This window comes from Cibotium barometz, chromosome 16 (assembly GCF_041138505.1).
Source record: "Cibotium barometz isolate CiBa-2024 chromosome 16, ASM4113850v1, whole genome shotgun sequence".
NCBI classification, from domain to species: domain Eukaryota; kingdom Viridiplantae; phylum Streptophyta; class Polypodiopsida; order Cyatheales; family Cibotiaceae; genus Cibotium; species Cibotium barometz.
The window spans coordinates 49,144,931-49,163,670 of NC_141061.1; the positions used below are offsets into that span (position 1 = coordinate 49,144,931).

The window sequence follows — 18,740 nt, forward strand, 5'->3', positions numbered from 1 at the left end:
CCACTGAAGGGCTCCCCCTGCAAGCAGGAGTATTTGCTTTATTTCTTCTGGAGAACTGAATACAAGTTGAACTGTGCCCACAAGACTGAGTGGACAAACTGACTGACTGACTGCCGCCAAACGTTGGGTAGAACTGTGCATAAGTTGTAGGCGACTATGAAACTATCTTCGAAGAGAATACACCGGTCTGAGACTGAGGGATGGTGTGCTGAGTGAGAGTGCACAGAGCGGAAGCAAAAGAGCACGAGAGTGTGCTGAATAGAGAGTGCAAGAGAGAGAGATATGGAGCACCTATGCTGAATATATTGAAGCAATACAGTCCCAAGCAAGAGACACAAGCAATCCCATAAGTGAGGGAGCAAAAGATAGACTAGGCAAGATACTAGACTGAGTAGTACTGGCCGACTGGAGACATTGAAGCTGGCCGACTAGAGAACTAAACTAGCCGACTGGGAAAAAACCATACGGGTTGGGAAAAATCCTGTGTATACCTGGATCACTGCCAAGTGTCATGCTGAAAGTATGCAAAGGCACGCTGCCTAAGCACACATGCTTGACTTGAGAACGTAAACTTGAGCTTTTATCTCATGATTTTTGGACTATGGCAAGCTTACCTTTAAATATGTCCAAGGGATGCAGGTCGGCTATTTTCTACTACTGTAGGCCTATTTAAATCTGCCACGATTGGGTTAACAAGCATTATATGTTGGTTTTAGTCGTGGGGCTTCTGGTTACTCGCCGACAACCATCAGACCTGGCCGACTGCATGCACAGCCACATGGTTGTCGACTGCTGTCCAAGCCACCTAAGAGGCTGCCGACTAAGACTTACTGTTGGCTGAGGGTATTTGTCACCTAGGGTTAGCCTTGGGGCTGGCCCCTACTACATGGATGCAACTATCATGCTCTAATGCATTCTAACCTAAGGTTAACATCTACATGTACCTACATGAGGACTACTTGCTGAATTCTCCAAAGTGGGTTAAGAGAATTGACCTACAGACCTCTATGGCTAGGAGGTTGACCTACGTAGCTCATGCCAGACATGTCCCAGACTGGGGCTCACAAAGGGGTCACGACATACGACAAAATATTCTATCAAGGTACTACTTCTATACATGTTTCTTGCATTGTTGATGAGCCAGTGTGTCACTGTGTACCACAGTGCATGGATGCACGTGTTCCCTCTTGCTTAGCTTGGCGGCAAGTTCATGGCTTCGAGGTAGTCCGCTAATGACTACGGATACTCGAGGAAGAATTCTTCATCTAGCCAAACGGCTTCATGGGTCCCTCGATCTTTGAACTTGGTATAAAATTGGTGAAGTTGTCGTCCGGAACTATGCTTCCAACGATGTAGAAGGATCTCTACTCAAGCTCTATCACTTCTGCTTCATCAACCATTTCTGGTTGCTACTCTTCTAGGACATTCTGCAATGAAGGTCTGATATAAGGCTTTAACCAAGAGATGCGGAAGGTGTTGTGCATCGTCCAACTATCTGGCAATCTGAGTTGCATGGCGATATCACTAACTCCTAAATGATAACTTTGGACAGCACTTGCCCACTTGCTTGCGTCTTTGCTTCATGATCCTTACGTATACCCAATCGCCCTCTTTGAAGTTGACATCTCTTTTTGACTTATTTGCTTGTCTAGCATAAGCCTCCTGAGCTTTGGTAAGACGCTCTTTGACTGACTCAATGATGGCTGAAAATGCTTCTGATGTCTTGTTGGCTTCCAAGGAAGGAGATATCATCCAAGTGAGAAGGGATGAAAATCTTCGAACAAAGGCTGCCTCATAAGGAGTTCTACCAACACTTAATGAGTGTATGTCATTGAGAATCGCCTGCACCAATGGGAGATGAAGCTCCCACTTTGACTGCTGATCATGGCAGTATGCTTTAAGCACATCAAAAGCTAACTGATTGTAAATCTCTGTTTGGCCATCGGTCTGGGAATGGAATGCACTGGACAATTGCAATTTGGTACCAACGTTGTCAAACAGAGTTCGCCAGAAGTGAGATGTAAACTTCGGATCCCAATCTGAAGTAATGGTCCGTCGCAAACCACATACTGGATACCAATGTCGGATAAACAGTCGGACTATATCTTCTACTGTGGTCATCTGTTTGCATGGTATAAGCATACAAAGCTTCAACTATCGTCATACACTGAGTATTCGAGATCCAGTAGATGCGGGAAGTGGTCCAACTAAATCCATCAAAATGTCGTGAAAAGGACCCTCGGCATAGTCTGTAACCACTTCAAGGCTTGGTGGTCTGTCTTCACAGTAAATTCCCTTTCATAAAGAAAAGGCTTTCACTATTTCAAGGCTGTGATAACCCCTAGCAACTCTGTCGTAGACAGAATAGTTCTTTTCTGCATCATTCAGCTTCCTGCTATAATATGCCACGGGTCTTCCTTCTTGTTGTTATATTGCTCCAATGGCGAGATTTTACTAGCATCTGTAATCACCTCAAAGGGATCATCCCATGATGCGAGTTTGAGGATTGGTGCTTCGGAAGCCGCCTTTTGCAGAGCAAAGAACGCCTCTAAAGCCTTTCTTGTGACGGAAACCTTTTGTCTTCTAGTTTGCACTCCCTTGAGCAAATCTGTCAATGGTGCTACAAGGTTAGAAAACCAATCCATATGCAAGCTATACACTTGGCAAAGGCCCACGAAGGATCGTATCTCTCGAGCTATCTTCAGAATGTCCCAATCAAGAATTGCGTTTATCTTCTCAAGGTGTAACTTGCGGCGGGTGCCCGGGGGACTAGGGCCTTTGACACACTTGTTGATACCATCAATGCATATTAAAACATTTAAACATGGCCACAGCCTTAACATATATCCATCATCATCACTTTGCATGAAACATAAAAGCTAGACAAAACATCCACAAATGCTGAAAGTGGAGCTTGCATGTGTGACACCAAATAGAGGCCGGAATGGGCCGACCCCCCCCCTTGGAGTATTTTATTACCCAAGGAGAATAATATCATGTACAAGCTTTGAGGGCCTTACTCTCCCGACGGGAGATGCCGGATTATCCATATACAAATGCCATAACACAGCCCAACACGAGCCAACCAAGCCGGAACATAGGCTGTAGAAATGCCGAGCCAACAACATAATCCATATACCTCCGTGTGGGTACTGATTCTTCCCCAAAAACCACGGGTCTTCATGCAATAGAGCTGGTACAGCAAGTACAACTCTCCATTCAGTCGGTGCAGCAGGTACAATGTCGCGTGCATCCCGCACTTGGATGCCACGTAGACATTTCTGTACAGAAGGTGCAGGACCTGGGATGGTGAACTGGTTCCATGTGAGCCCAGTCCGGGCAAGTTAGCCAGGGATCCATCTCAGTCGTCCGAGGTCAGGTGTGCATTGTCCTGCACATGAATCTAAGGTCAGGTGTGCACTGTCCTACACATGAAACAGTGCCAGTCTGCGTTGTGAGTCTCCCTCTAGAATGATGTCAGTGACTGTGTATCTGGTATGGTACCGGATGCCAGATCACTGAGTAGTTAGTGTTTAGGACAAGGGGCCAACCCATAGGGCTACCCCAAGTTGTAGTGTGGGCATGGGGATGGTGTGAAACCACACCCATGAGGGCCAGGAAGGCCCTGGCTGTACCCACCAGCCATGGGTAGGCCATGGAGGGGCTATAGGACAGCCCCAGGGGCAGGCCAGGGGTAGCCGACTGGTTATCCAGCCCTGGGAGAGGTTTAAGGCAAGTTTGGGGCAGCCCATACAGGCTGCCCAGCCTCCAAAACAGCGGGCATTCAATGCCCAGCCTCCTAAGCAGCAGGCGCCTAAGTGCCCAGCCCTATTTCCCATGTGCGCAAGTGCCCAGCCAAGTATCAAAGTGATGCGCAGCATTTTATAGTATTTATTGCTGTATTTTCTGGTCTTGAGTTGCCAAGCAAAGGGGTGGAGAACTGAAGGCCAAGGGCAGGGATTTTCCAGCCAAGAAAGGTCAAGAATTCTGTATTTTCTTTTCAGATTCACATCATTCTAATAAAGCAAATACACCATCCGTGGTGGGGGCCCTACAGAGGGTAATGGGGACCCAATACTGTGTCCTCTCCATCTCTCCCTCTCTCTCTCTGTTTTTTGCACTTCTCCTTTCAGTTTGTGCGTTAATTTCCGTCGCGAAAAGAGTGCTGAATTCTGAGTGTTGAAGTTACTGATTCTTCTCCGAAGCTTCCGCATATTACAGTGGTAGAGCCTACTTCAAGTACAAAGATTCAGCAAAGAAGCTAGAAATTTTTTTCTCGCTCGTGTGGTTGGTTTTTAGACGCCGGTGGGCTACCGCTTTCGGAGTGACTCCTGTCCCTCGAAGGACGGTTGGTTTTTAGCCTCCGGAAGCCTCCGGACGTCTCCCACACAGATAGTGGATGGTCAGATTGCGTCCCAGAAAGGAAATGCATTTTCCTGCTATGGCGAGCTTCGACGACGAGAAAGACCAAGAACCATGGGACCAGAGTGCACCAGGCAGCCCAGCTAGGGCACTAGGCTTGAGTGTCACAGACATGTTCCAGCAGATGATGCGAGCAATCGCAAAACAGACAGCCAAGTTGGATGAGCAGAAGACGCAGATCTTGGCTCTGGAGGAGTGTACCCGCTCTCCAGCGTCGCGTTTTCCATCTCCTCCTCCCTCTCCTTCCGTATCCCAAATACCAGATCCTCGACACAGGGACCCTCTCGCGGGGTCACAGCCGCAGCCAAAGCTCTTTGCTTGAGTTGCAAATGCGTGCATTGGAGATCCGACAACGAGAAGACGAAGCCATGCGACGCGTGGAACACGAGCGTTACCTCAGAGCCTTAGACGCCAGATTGACACCGGCGGCGCCCTCGAATCATTTTCCCAAGAAAATGAACTTTAGTAAGTATAATGGTAAACTCGATCCCACAACTCTTTATTCATGGTTACATCAATTTGAAGCTTACTTTGCCGCACCTAGGAAAACAGATACTGACATAGTGATCTCAACCAGTTGGTACTTGAAAGGTGAGACCATTCCTTGGTGGACTCAGTGGGCTCATGCCCACACCAGAGCAGGTATGGCAGCCTATGTGTGGGACGAGTTTGTCCGCGACCTTAAGCAGCGGTTTCTACCACCTCACTACCTTGAGCGACTCGAAGACGAGTTCCGCGGAGCGCGTCAGAACGCGCAACCAATCCTTCAGTTTACCAATAAAATTTTGACGTTATGTCTGCAATTAGGCTTATCTGATACGGACAAGAAAGGGCAGTTTTTGTATGGCCTGGACACACAAATCCAATGGGAGGTGCGTATGTTTAGGCCAGCCACCTTTGAGGACGCACTCTCGCTTGCGCGGAGTGCAGAAATGAAACATAATTCCCCAGGACAGAGCCCGGGAGCCTCTGGCTCCAAGAACTCGAACAATGCATCTAAGCTTACTCCAGACCAGAAAGCGGAGGCAAGCAAGACAGGTGACAAGTTAAGTGCTGAGAAACTTTCTTAGTACAAGAAGGAGGGTAGATGTTTCTTTCGTCATACAAAAGGACATACTTCTCGGGATTGTCCTAAGAAGCCTCCAAAGCCCGCCGCCGCCGCCGCCTCCACAGCTTCCGTGGTGAGTTCAGCTCCCACACAGACCCCAACGGCTACCCCTAGTTCTTCAAACCCCGGTGCTTCAGTTGGAGCAATTATTAGCCGGGAGCTCGAAGATAAGCAGAAGGGCGCCCATGACCAAGAGTATAAGCGCAAATAATTGCTCAAGTCATTTGGCTACATAGGTGGCCAGAGAGTCGTCTTGTTTGACAGCGGCAACACGAAGGATGTGGTTACGGAACAAGCCGCTAGGCGTGCCCGTTTCGAGCTGACTTTAGTGGACAAACAGGTTGAGGGTTTTAGCACAGGCATGACAACGAGCGTCAAGTATGAAGCTCTAGGTGCTAAGTTAGTGATTCAGGGCATAGAGTTTGTGCGTGATTTTATGGTTGCCCCTCTTGTAGGAGCAGACATAATTTTGGGTATTCAGTGGTTTCACAAGTTTCTTCCTGATGTCAAGTGGGACAAGCACACGTTCCAGATCAATCGGAATGTGTCAAACGCCCCAGTGACCATTAAGTGTGAGCCAGGAATTCCGAACTTTCCGCTCATAAGCCTGCAGGCTAAGCGAGCAGTCAGGAAAGGCGCATAGTGTGCGATGATTTACATCCAGACAGCCCAGACGATGGCCAGTGCTTCCGAGAAGTACTCGATTCTCCATGAAAAGTTCCAAAAGATTTTTATTCGGGACAGCCTCCCTCCCCAGCTCCCCCCGTCCAGACCGGAGGACCACAAGATAGACCTCCTCCCAAGCTCGGAACCCCCGAGCAAGTTTCCGTATCGCCTTTCTAAGGCAATGGAATCGGAGTTGGACCGCCAACTCCAAGAATTGTTGCAATCTGGCTTCATCCGCCCCAGCGTGTCGCCATTTGCAGCACCGATCTTGTTTGTCAAGAAGAAAGATGGGTCTTTCCGTTTGTGTGTCGATTATCGTGCACTCAACAAGCTGACTATCAAGAGCAGATTCTCGATGCCTCGAATTGACTATATCCTCGAGAGGCTGAATGGAGCAAAGGTGTTCTCAAAACTGGATTTAAAGAGTGGGTACCACCAGGTACGGATTGTGGAGGGGGACATCCCCAAGACAGCCTTCCATACGGAACGAGCCCACTATGAATTTGTGGTCATGCCATTTGGCTTGATGAACGCCCCAGCTACATTTAACCGCATGATGATGCGTGTTTTCCGGGATTTGATTGGAAAGTGTGTGTTCATATTTTTGGACGACACTCATATTTTCAGCTACGGTTGAGCAGCATGACGTTGATGTGGAGAAAGTCCTTAAGTTGCTGGAAAGCAACGAGCTCTACGTCAATGAAAAGAAGTCGGAATTTTATCTGTTCCAGGTGCATTACTTGGGATATATAATTAGTGCTAAAGGCATTCGACTTGATCCGGCTAAAGTGGCCGAGATTGTCAACTGGGAAGTACCTCAGACAGCCTATGACATTAGATCTTTTGTGGGTATATGCCAGGCATACTCCACTCACATCAACAAGTTTTCTAACCTCTCAGCAGATCTCACCGATCTGCTAAAGGGAGTGAAGATAAGAAGACAAAAGATTCGAATGACTCCACGAGCGTTGGAGGCATTCCACAACCTCAAGGTGGCTTTGTCAGAAGCGCCTTGTTTAGCACTTGCCTCGTGGGACGACCCATTTCAAGTGATCACCGATGCGAGTAACATTGCAATTGGAGGTGTTTTACAACAAAATGGTCATCCAGTAGCTTACATGTCTCGTAAGTTACTGCCCGCTGAGAAGAACTACTCAGTTTATGATCGTGAACTCCTAGCAGTGATACAGGCCTTGAAACATTAGAAACATTTCCTATATGGCCGTGACTTCGAGGTTCGCACTGACCATCAGGGATTACGCTGGATTCAGACAATGCCAAGTGCACAGTGGAGTGATCGACAACACCGCTGGAGTCAGATATTCCAGCAGTTTGGTGGTATGATTGAGTACCTTTCAGGAAAGGCCAATCCAGTGGCCGACGCTTTGAGCAGGAAGGGACAAGTGTCTACGATTCAGACCACTAGACTTGATCTTGTTGGTACAGGACTAGAGGACATGAAGCACACGTGCGCGGATTCCGAGGAATTCAGTACACAGTGGGAACAAGCATTGGATGCCGCAGGACCATGCCATTTTCTGATACGCGATGGTTGGCTTTTCTACAAAGGCCGACTATGTGTCATGAAGTCATTCAGGGCAGCTCTTCTCCATGATGCCCATGACGCCATTACAAGTGGTCTTAGGGGCCTGAATTCGACTCTGGAGAAATTAGAACGGCAATACTATTGACCAAAGATGAGGCGTGATGTGTTTACATATGTACAACGTTGTGACATTTGTCAAAAGGTGAAAGCTCCTCGTGGAAAGAAGATAGGGTTGTTACAGCCCTTGCCAATTCCTGAGGGTCCTTTCCAAGACATTTCCATGGACTTTGTCACGAATCTGCCTCCCAGTCCAAGTAAGCATAATACGCAGTGCTTAACTATTGTTGATAGGTTTAGCAAATTTGTTATGCTTATTCCTTGCAGGGCCAATGTGACCGCCGAGGATGTTGCCCACTTGTTCATTCAGCATTGGTACCCGATTGGTGGGATTCCTAAAACCATAGTGTCAGACCGAGATGCCAAGTTTACCAGTCATTTTTGGAGGGCATTGTTTGATAATTTTGGTACTAAGTTGAATTTTTCCAGTGCATTCCACCCACAGACAGATGGCCAGACAGAGATATACAACCAGTTGGCCTTTGATGTGCTGAAGTGTTATGTCCACGATCAGCAAGGTAAGTGGGAAGCGTATTTGCTTTTAGTTCAAGCTGTTTTGAATCGTTCTTTTTCTTCAGCTATTGGCAGGACTGTCACCAGGACGTGAAACTTTTTGCAGTTGTTTTCTTTATTTACATTTCTTTATAAATATATATTTTTCTTTTCTTTCTCTTTGGTTGCTGTTGTTTTCCCCCGGGATCTCTTGGAAGGGCTTGGGCCATTGCAATGTCAGAATGGGTCAGCCAGTGGGACTTTGGACCAGTGCTTGGCTAAGCCTGAGCACTGCACTGAAAGATGAATGACAGTGTCCAGGACATGGCCACTGGATGAGGGCATAGGCTGGTTTACACTAGTAAGTGGCCGCCACCGAAATGTGAATGTATCTTGAATTCTAAGCAAATTCTGAAGTGACCATAGTGGTCAAAGATGGTCACGAGACCAGAAGGAATGCAGATGACATCATCCCTAAAATCTAGGAAACTGCTATTTTGGGCAGTGTCGGAATTGAAAAGTGTTCGCGTCAGTTTGTGCGGAATGTCAAGGGGACCAAAAGCTGGCAAAGGACTGTTGTGAGAGTGTGAACCAGTCATGAGATTTTTAGCTTGGAAGATTGCATGTGGAAAAGGCTTAAAAATGTGCCAAGTGTCAAATTTATGTGCATTTTCCACATTGGGAAGGGGGAAGCGTGGGATTTTGGGCTGAATGAGGCTCATTTGCAGCCATTATGGTGGATTGTTGCAGGTTAAGAGCTATTGTGGTGCACTCCCTTGCCCTGCAACTCATGTATTGAGGGTTGAGCTTGCTCCCCACAGTCTCTCTCTCTCTCTCTCTCTTGCAGACTATGGTAATGCTCTCATCAGATAAAATCAGGTACAGTTGTGTGAATTTCATGCTTATATGCAGAGGCTAGTTGCCTCCTTGAACAGGAACCGGTGTAGTTAGTTCCTACACCAAAGCAGGGACGGAAGAGGGTAATAACCTCTTCAATACAATGCTGTTTCAGCACTGTTTAGGTGCTGTTTTTGGGCTGTTATGTTGCCCGGTTGATGCCAGAATGCAGTAGGACTTTGCTAAAGTCCTCCAGGACAGTACAAAGGTTAATTTGGGCTGAAAACAGAGCTGAAAATAGGTCTGTGCAGAAAATTACAGCAAGCTGCATTGTGATGTTTTGGACTCCATTGGGTAGTCTGATGTCTATGGAAGCGAGCCTGTCAGTTGGGACTCATTCTGAGATGTTATGGAACAGTTTTAGTGCAGTTATGCTGGCAAATTTCTCCCAGAATTTGTAAAACTCAGCTGGTGCAAGTAGAGTGCTCTGTTGCACTCGTGCTTTGTATTTTCCAACTTTTTAACAATAAAGAAATACCACAAGGGGCGCTGGACTTCGGGGCCAATGTGTTGTTGAGCGAGGGAGCGAGGATTTTGTTTGTGTGTGTGTCATAAAGTCCACGTATTTAATTGAAAGAATTACTGCGTTATGTGTCCATAGCCCGGTATTGCCGGGATAGCTCTTTTCTGCAAGAGCCCGGACACGGATTGCATTGGGTGAACAAGAGACACACACAGAGAGGTACAGCTGATTATAGGTGAGAAAGATTACGAGATCTTTCTTTGGATACATGATTCCTTTGAGGGCTCAGTAGACAGCATGGCAGATAAGGAAAAAGGAAAGCTCCCGGCAGAAGAGAGTTCCTCTTCTACCCGCCAACACCGTAGAGAGATGACAGGTGCCAGGGTGTCAGCATCTGAGCGGATACAGCCATTGTCACAGCCAACCATGTCAGTAGAAGAACAGGAACAAGAGGATTTATTTCATGCGCAGCTCCTGAGCATCGTTGGTACCTTTGAACAGCTGGTGAAGAATCCCAGGATGAAGAGATATTTGCAGTCAAGGACAGGGGATTCCGAGGCTGAATCATCTCAGCATGCAGTCGAGAGGGCACAGGAACAAGTGCCAAGGATGCCACAGCATGTAGAGCAGACACCAGCAGTGGCAGCTGATCCAGTGCAGCATGTTACACAGGTGCAGAATCAGGTAGTTAATGAGGGCAGTAATGCACAAATGGTTCTGCCGACCATTCCTCCTTTGGTTGCTGCCCAACCTGGTTATTTTGGTGGTGGGTCTATTTTCCAGGCCATGGCTAGACCACCCACAGCTTTGCTAGGTTTGATGCCAAGAGGGTCACCAAGACTGATGCCTACAGAATTTGTGAACCCTCTTTATGCCAACATAGGTGTGCAGCCTGGACTTCAGACACATTTCAGTCCAGTTTTGATGCCTGCAGCACCTGTTAATGTGGCTGAATTTTCTCAGCCTAGTGGACAAAGAGCAGCAAGGACTGGTGCAGAGAAAGTGCAGAAGGATTTACCATTCTTACAGCCGCCAGTCTATGATTACTTGACCCCCAAGAGCAGTAAGCAAAAGGATTACAAAGAAGGTGGTCAAGCAGTGAAGTTTGAGACTTTCAGTGGGATGCAGGACAAATTGAAAGCGCTGACTTTTATTCAGCAGTTTGATGCAGCATACACTGGGGGTAACTTTACATAGTCTTCTAAGGTGCGGAAGGCTGCTACTTTCTTGAAAGGTAATGCATTGCAGTGGTGGACCTCACTGTTGATGCAAGGACAAGCACCTGCTACATGGGTTTAGTTTAAGCAGCAGTTCTCTTTTGCCTGGCTTACAAATACTTTTGAAGTGGATGTTATGACAGCATGGCACAAACTTGATGCAGCCAACTGTGTAAATTTGGAAGAGTATAATAAGAAGTTTTGGGATGCACTCTTGCCAGTAACTTCCTACAGGACAGTGCCATTGTCAGAGCAAATAGAGAAGTACTGCTGTGGTTTGCCCAAAGAGATCAGGGATTACTGTATTAAGACCAATGTTTCCAACATGACTCAACTAATTGAGAATGCAAACATGGCTAATGCACTGCTTCAAGGAGGTTTAGGTGGTTTCAAGAGCACAGTGAAGAAGGAACCTCAAGGCAAAGGATAGAAGAGGCCACTGTATGGCAAGTCATTTGAAGAGAGAAAGGCATTGATGCAAGCTGGGAAATGTTTCATCTGTGAACAGAAAGGGCATATGGCTGCAAAATGTCCACAACAGCCAGCAAAAGATGCGGAGGATAAACAAGGGCCACCCAAGAAGAAGACAATGCCGAGTGCAGGATTGATACCTGACATGGTTGGTGACCAGCCATGTGATGATGCGACAGAATTGTGCAGAGCATGGGGTAAAATCAGAGATGCTACAGTGCTGATTTTCTTTGACTCTGGTGCTCGAGCCAACTTTATTTCACCGGCATTGGCAGCCAAGTTGGGAATTCGTGCTGAAGAGATGGGACCAGTTGGACAGGCTGATTTGGCATGCCCTGGGCATTCAGTTCCTGTCACTCCTATACTTGGCAAACTTCGCATGCATATACAGAGTTATGTCGACACAAAGGAGTTTCTTATCATGCCCTTGGAAGGATGTGATGTCTTGTTGGGAATTCCATGGTGTCATAGGAAACATGCAGTGTTGGATGCTTTCAACAGGAAAATCACAATTGTACATAGGGACAAGACTCATGTTCTGGATGTGAAGCTGAAAGGAGAGTCTGTCCCAGTTATTTCTGCTTTTTGAACCTGAATTTTGAATGACCTGTACACTTGTATCATATGTTTGGCAATGTACAGTTTTGACATTTGTTGTCAATGACTTAATCAATGAATGAACTTTCAGTGCTTTGAAGTTGTATCTGTTACGCTTCAAATGAATGATTTACATGTTGTGACACTAATAGTACAAGATATATGCTATCGCCCTGTGTTGCATCCGGAAACATGTATTTGAAAGGCTTGAACCTGCGATGGCACAAATGGTAGTGGGGAATTCCTATCATCGCCCCGTGTCATCCGTTGGCAGGAGATACATGCGATGACACTAATCACCTGGGGAATCTTGTGATCGTCCTGTGTCATCCGTTTTCATGTGGACTTGCAATCGAGGTCGCTTGCTTCTTTCAAGAGGGGGGTATGTCACCAGGAGGTGAAACTTTTTGCAGTTGTTTTCTTTATTTACATTTCTTTATAAATATATATTTTTCTTTTCTTTCTCTTTGGTTGCTGTTGTTTTCCCCCGAGATCTCTTGGAAGGGCTTGGGCCGTTGCAATGTCAGAATGGGTCAGCCAGTGGGACTTTGGACCAGTGCTTGGCTAAGCCTGAGCACTGCACTGAAAGATGAATGACAGTGTCCAGGACATGGCCACTGGATGAGGGCATAGGCCGGTTTACACTAGTAAGTGGCCGCCACCGAAATGTGAATGTATCTTGAATTCTAAGCAAATTCTGAAGTGACCATAGTGGTCAAAGATGGTCACGAGACCAGAAGGAATGCAGATGACATCATCCCTAAAATCTAGGGAACTGCTATTTTGGGCAGTGTCGGAATTGAAAAGTGTTCGCGTCAGTTTGTGCGGAATGTCAAGGGGACCAAAAGCTGGCAAAGGACTGTTGTGAGAGTGTGAACCAGTCATGAGATTTTTAGCTTGGAAGATTGCATGTGGAAAAGGCTTAAAAATGTGCCAAGTGTCAAATTTATGTGCATTTTCCACATTGGGAAGGGGGAAGCGTGGGATTTTGGGCTGAATGAGGCTCATTTGCAGCCATTATGGTGGATTGTTGCAGGTTAAGAGCTATTGTGGTGCACTCCCTTGCCCTGCAACTCATGTATTGAGGGTTGAGCTTGCTCCCCACAGTCTCTCTCTCTCTCTCTCTCTTGCAGACTATGGTAATGCTCTCATCAGATAAAATCAGGTACAGTTGTGTGAATTTCATGCTTATATGCAGAGGCTAGTTGCCTCCTTGAACAGGAACCGGTGTAGTTAGTTCCTACACCAAAGCAGGGACGGAAGAGGGTAATAACCTCTTCAATACAATGCTGTTTCAGCACTGTTTAGGTGCTGTTTTTGGGCTGTTATGTTGCCCGGTTGATGCCAGAATGCAGTAGGACTTTGCTAAAGTCCTCCAGGACAGTACAAGGGTTAATTTGGGCTGAAAACAGAGCTGAAAATAGGTCTGTGCAGAAAATTACAGCAAGCTGAATTGTGATGTTTTGGACTCCATTGGGTAGTCTGATGTCTATGGAAGTGAGCCATCAGTTGGGACTCATTCTGAGATGTTATGGAACAGTTTTAGTGCAGTTATGCTGGCAAATTTCTCCCAGAATTTGTAAAACTCAGCTGGTGCAAGTAGAGTGCTCTGTTGCACTCGTGCTTTGTATTTGCCAACTTTTTAACAATAAAGAAATACCACAAGGGGCGCCGGACTTCGGGGCCAATGTGTTGTTGAGCGAGGGAGCGAGGATTCTGTTTGTGTGTGTGTCATAAAGTCCATGTATTTAATTGAAAGAATTATTGTGTTATGTGTCCATAGCCCGATTTTATGACTCCATATGAGGCAGCGGTTGGAAGACCTTTCCAGTCGTCCGTTAACCAGGACTTCGTCTTCAATACTGGAGGCAAACAGAGTGACGGAGTCTTACCAGGAGATCTTGGAGTCAGTAAAAGACAGATTGGCTAAAACGCAAGAGGCCTACACTCGACAGGCCAATAAAGACCAAAGGGATATGAAGTTTTCGGAAGGGGAATGGGTTTATCTTCGGATTATGAAGCAAAGATTGAAGCAGGTGGGCAAGCGATGCCCAAAGTTGTCTTTCAGGAGCTTCGGACCTTTTCCCATCAGGAAAAAGATTAATGAGGTGTCTATGCAATTAAAGCTACCTCCGAGTTGGACTATGCACGATGTATTTCATGTCAGTTGGTTAAAGCCATATGCAGGTCCACCCCCTTCAGAGGTCAAAGACGAAGCGGAAACAGACATTGTGGATGAAGCAGAAGTTATGGTTCCAGAATAGATCCTTCTGCACCATTTCAAGCATGGCTCCGGCCAAAGACTACGACAGTTCCTCACGAAGTTTCAGGACCGAGGAACTCATGAAGCGGTATGGCTCGACAAAGAGTTTTTCGAAGACTATCCGGAGTTATTGACGGATTATTTGGAGGCTATGCAGCTTCCGTCAAGTTAAGCAGAAGGGAATGTCACGTGCATCCCGCACTTGGATGCTACGTAGACATTTCTGTACAGAAGGTGCAGGACTTGGGATGGTGAACTGGTCCCATGTGAGCCCAGTCCGGGACGAGTCAGCCAAGGATCCATCTCAGTCGTCCGAGGTCACGTGTGCATTGTCCTGCACATGAGTCTAAGGTCAGATGTGCACTGTCCTGCACATGAAACAGTGCTAGTCTGCGCTGTGAGTCTCCCTCTAGAATGATGTAAGGGACTCTGTGTATCTGGTATGGTACCGGATGCCAGATCACTGAGTAGTTAGTGTTTAGGACAAGGGGCCAGCCCATAGGGCTACCCCAAGTTGTCGTGTGGGCATGGGGATGGTGTGAAACCGCACCCATGAGGGCCAGGAAGGCCCCACCAGCCATTGGTAGGCCATGGGAGGGCTGTAGGACAGCCCCAGGGGCAGGCCAAGGGTAGCCGACTGGTTATCCAGCCCTGGGAGAGGTTTAAGGCAAGTTTGGGGAAACCCATACAGGCTGCCCAGCCTCCAAAACAAGGGGCATTCAGTGCCCAGCCTCCTAGGCAGCAAGTGCCTAAGTGCCCAGTCCTATTTCCCATGTGCGCAAGTGCCCAGCCAAGTATCAAAGTGATGCACAACATTTTATAGTATTTATTGCTGTATTTTCTGGTCGTGGGAGCATTTAATGCTCGCCGACAGCAGTAGTACTGGCCGACAGCAGTAGTACTCGCCGACAGCAGTAGTACTGGCCGACTGCTGTAGTTGGGCTAGTATAAAAGGGAGAGCCCACAATCCCATTCATTCATCTCATTATTCACCAAGAGCTCAAGAAAATCAAGGGCTAGACAAGCCAAGGGAGTTGCCAAGCAAAGGAGTGGAGAACTGAAGGTCAAGGGCAGGGATTTTCCAGCCAAGAAAGGTCAAGAATTCTGTATTTTCTTTTTAGATTCACATCATTCTAATAAAACAAATACACCATCCATGGTGGGGGCCCTACAGAGGGTAGTTGGGACCCAATACTGTGTCCTCTCCATCTCTCCCTCTCTCTCTTTCTCTATTTTATGCACTTCTCCTTTCAGTTTGTGCGTTAATTTCCATCGCGAAAAGAGTGCTGAATTCTGAGTATTGAAGTTACCGATTCTTCTCCAGAGCTTCCGCATATTACATACAATTGCTGGTATAGCAGGTACAGTGTGGCTGGTACAATAGGTACAATGGCTGGTATAACCGGTACAGTAGGTACAACAAGTACAAAAGCTGGTACAACATGTACAGTGACTAGTACAGTAGGTATAGTGGTTGGTATAGCAAGTACAAAAGCTGGTACAACCGGTACAATGGGTGGTACAACAAGTACAGAAGCTGATACAACCGGTACAATGGGTGGTACAGCAAGTACAGAAGCTGGTACAACCGATACAAGGGCTAGTACATCAAGTACAATGGATAGAAATCATAATAAATGATTAAATACCCTTGCCTTCAGTATTTCTTCGCGATGGAAGCCTCCAAAACAATCCCCAACAGCCGGTATTCTTCATAAGCAGCAAGAGAGAGAGAAAGAGAGTGCTTGACAAAATGGACATGTCCCAAACAGGGGCTCACAATGGGGCCACAGCATATGACAATCCTAAAAAGAGTATTAATATATTGTATGATATTACATAAAATGCTGAGCCAATGTGTCACATAGCATCACAATGCAAGGTGCATGTGACATTCCCTCCTGCATAGCTTGGCGGCAGGTTCAAGGCTTCCACGTAGTCCGACAATATCTATGGGTACTCCTGGGAGAATTCTCCATCTAGCCATATGGCTTCATGAGTGCCTTGGTTCTTGAACTTCATGCAAAATTGTCTTTGTCTACAACCGGAACCATGCTTCCATCTGTGGAGGAGAATCTGCTCGGGCCTAGATGACTTCAACTTCATCAACCATCTCAAGCTATTGCTCATCTCATCAACCATCTCAAGCTATTGCTCATCCGAACGACCTGTAATGCTGGTCCAACATAGGGCTTTAACCAAGAAACATGGAAGACATTGTTGACGCCTATGTCATATGGGGAGTCGTGTGTGAACACTAAGGACCAGTCGGTGCACTTTTTACTCACTTTAGGAGAGGGTTTTTTCCCCGAGCTCTTGTACATGTGAACCGGCCCTAATTTCACTTATGGGGTTCACATATTGTAGTACTTTTGCACATAATCTTTAACATTGCTTTCTGTGACTCTCCTTGTACTCTCATGACTGTGCTTCTTTGAGAGTGTGTGTGTGGATTTTTGTGCTTGGCTACGACATCTCTCCAACATTTGGTATCAAAGCATAAGGATTTGTGATTCTGGGGACTCACATCTGCAGTAGCAACTTACGTGGAGCAGCTAGAGCAGCCCTTTTTTACCTCAGCTTCAACCACCTTCTCTCCCTACCTTGGTCTCTTCAGAAGACCCCTTGAGGCTTGGGGTGCCTAAAGGTCATATAGGCCTTCATTTGCAAGGAGGCAAAGCTCTATTGGAGCTAGGAGAAGCAAGAAAAATAGCCGCCACTCTACAGGTCAGCCCAACCATCTTCCATATCCCCCTTTTCAATTTTTTCATTTGGGGATTTCCACCTCCACGGCTCGAACAGAGGTGGCTCAGCCCAATTGAGCCACTTGCCGCCCGCCACCGGCACTGCCATTGTAGCTCCTATTTTTCAGAAAAACTTTTTTCAAAAAAAAAAGTCACCACTGTGTTCCTCGTCATCTTTAGAGTCTCCCAAGCCAAAAAGCTCCAAACACCTAAACAGCTTTGTGGCATACAAATTATCACTGTGTGGGCTCAATGTTTACAATTAGCTTGAAATAAATGAGCTGGGATCCAATCTTGTAAAAGTGCTGTGGCATTTGGAGCTTCTGATCCAACAGCAATTTAATGGCATGTCAATGGCAGAGAAAGAGTATGGTTGCAGCCCTCAAAAGCTTCCTCCACTTCTGTTCATGTTAATCACATTACACTTTAAGGGACTTTGAACTTCAGAATGATCATGGGTTTGAAACCAGAACACATGGACATAGGTCTGCATAAAATTAATGCAGGGCAAAAAAGCCCCTCCAGACAATCACTTAGTGTTTAGAGAACACAACTCTTAATTGCGACGCCGTGGGTTCAAAACCTCTTGGAGAGCATTCCTCTTGCAAGAGGGTTCTTATGTTAATGTGTGTACCATGCAAGTGAGCGGTGGTCGCCACACCCACATACTGGAATTTGGCCTTCGTCAACAACTTGCCGGGCGCACTTCACCTTCATCTTTGACACATGTGATGATATGAGCATGCATTTCAGCTCCTCAAAGCTTCATCGTCTCTGGCATAAGGACCTTGGCATCAAAGATCACGACTTTGCTCATGTCCATGATTCTCCCAACAAGTGTGCAGGGTGTGCACTCCAACTGGCAGAGCAGCTCAGTCATCTATCCGGCTTGTTCACTGCCTTGAGGTATTCAGGTGTGTAAGTGCACCGCCTCATTGGGTGTGTGAGACTACGTTCCTTGAAAAGAAAAATGCAGGGCAAAGCAGCAAGGATCTGTCAATTCTCTCACTTTAAAAAAGACACTGATACATTATAACTAGAAAGCAAAGAAAGGATCTCTGGCATATGGAAGGCTTCTTAATCAGATGATCCCAAAAAATGGGTATGGGTCTGCCTAATCTCTTGTAGACGACTCTAGTGTTGCTTGATCGGAAGCGAAATACACAGGGTCTGAATGAGATTAATCACGTTACTTACATGAAAGCAGAGTGCACTTACCTTCCGATATTCGCTTAATTTGTCAAAACCAGGATAATCTGATTCTCCGTTGCCTTCCCAACTCATTCTCCGGATCAAAAGCACAATCTCTTTGCTCGTATTGGCATAGCAAAAGCTAACCCTTGCTTAAGAAACTCAATTGCACACACTAAGCACAAGAAGATTGCGTAGTGCTAATCCAGCACTAAACAGCTTAATTAGTTTAGCTTCAACCAAACAATGAGAGAGAGAACGCAAATGGAGAAAGCGTCCTTGGCTGCAGGACCAATTCACATCGGTCGTAAAAAATGACAAGCGCACATATTAACGCTACGTCTACACTGCACTCACCACCAAACTTCCTTGGCTGGACTTTTTCGATGCACATTAATTAATTTGGAAAGCTTATTCCAGCCACTTTTTCCTTCAGCGTTACCCTTTTTTTCTCACCTTAAATTTTTGATATTCAAATGTCTTATAAATCTTCCTAAATTAGACAATGGAGATTTTCTCCAGCTTTTCACAACATGTGTTCATTTG

At 46.4% G+C, this 18,740-nt stretch overlaps 1 protein-coding gene across 2 annotated transcripts in view; it reads right to left on the reverse strand.

Moving 5' to 3' along the window:
- Positions 1 to 18,523, reverse strand: part of LOC147630697 (uncharacterized) — a 48,799-nt gene extending 30,276 nt beyond the window's left edge. The window contains exon 1 of one of the 2 annotated variants that reach the window (XM_086810655.1): positions 18,222 to 18,523. In XM_086810655.1, coding sequence (XP_086666781.1) covers positions 18,222 to 18,287 — 66 coding nt within the window. In that variant the 5' untranslated portion in view covers positions 18,288 to 18,523. The remainder of the gene's footprint in view (positions 1 to 18,221) is intronic. The other variant, XM_086810656.1, reaches the window with a different exon arrangement.
- Between the last annotated feature and the right edge of the window lie 217 nt (positions 18,524 to 18,740).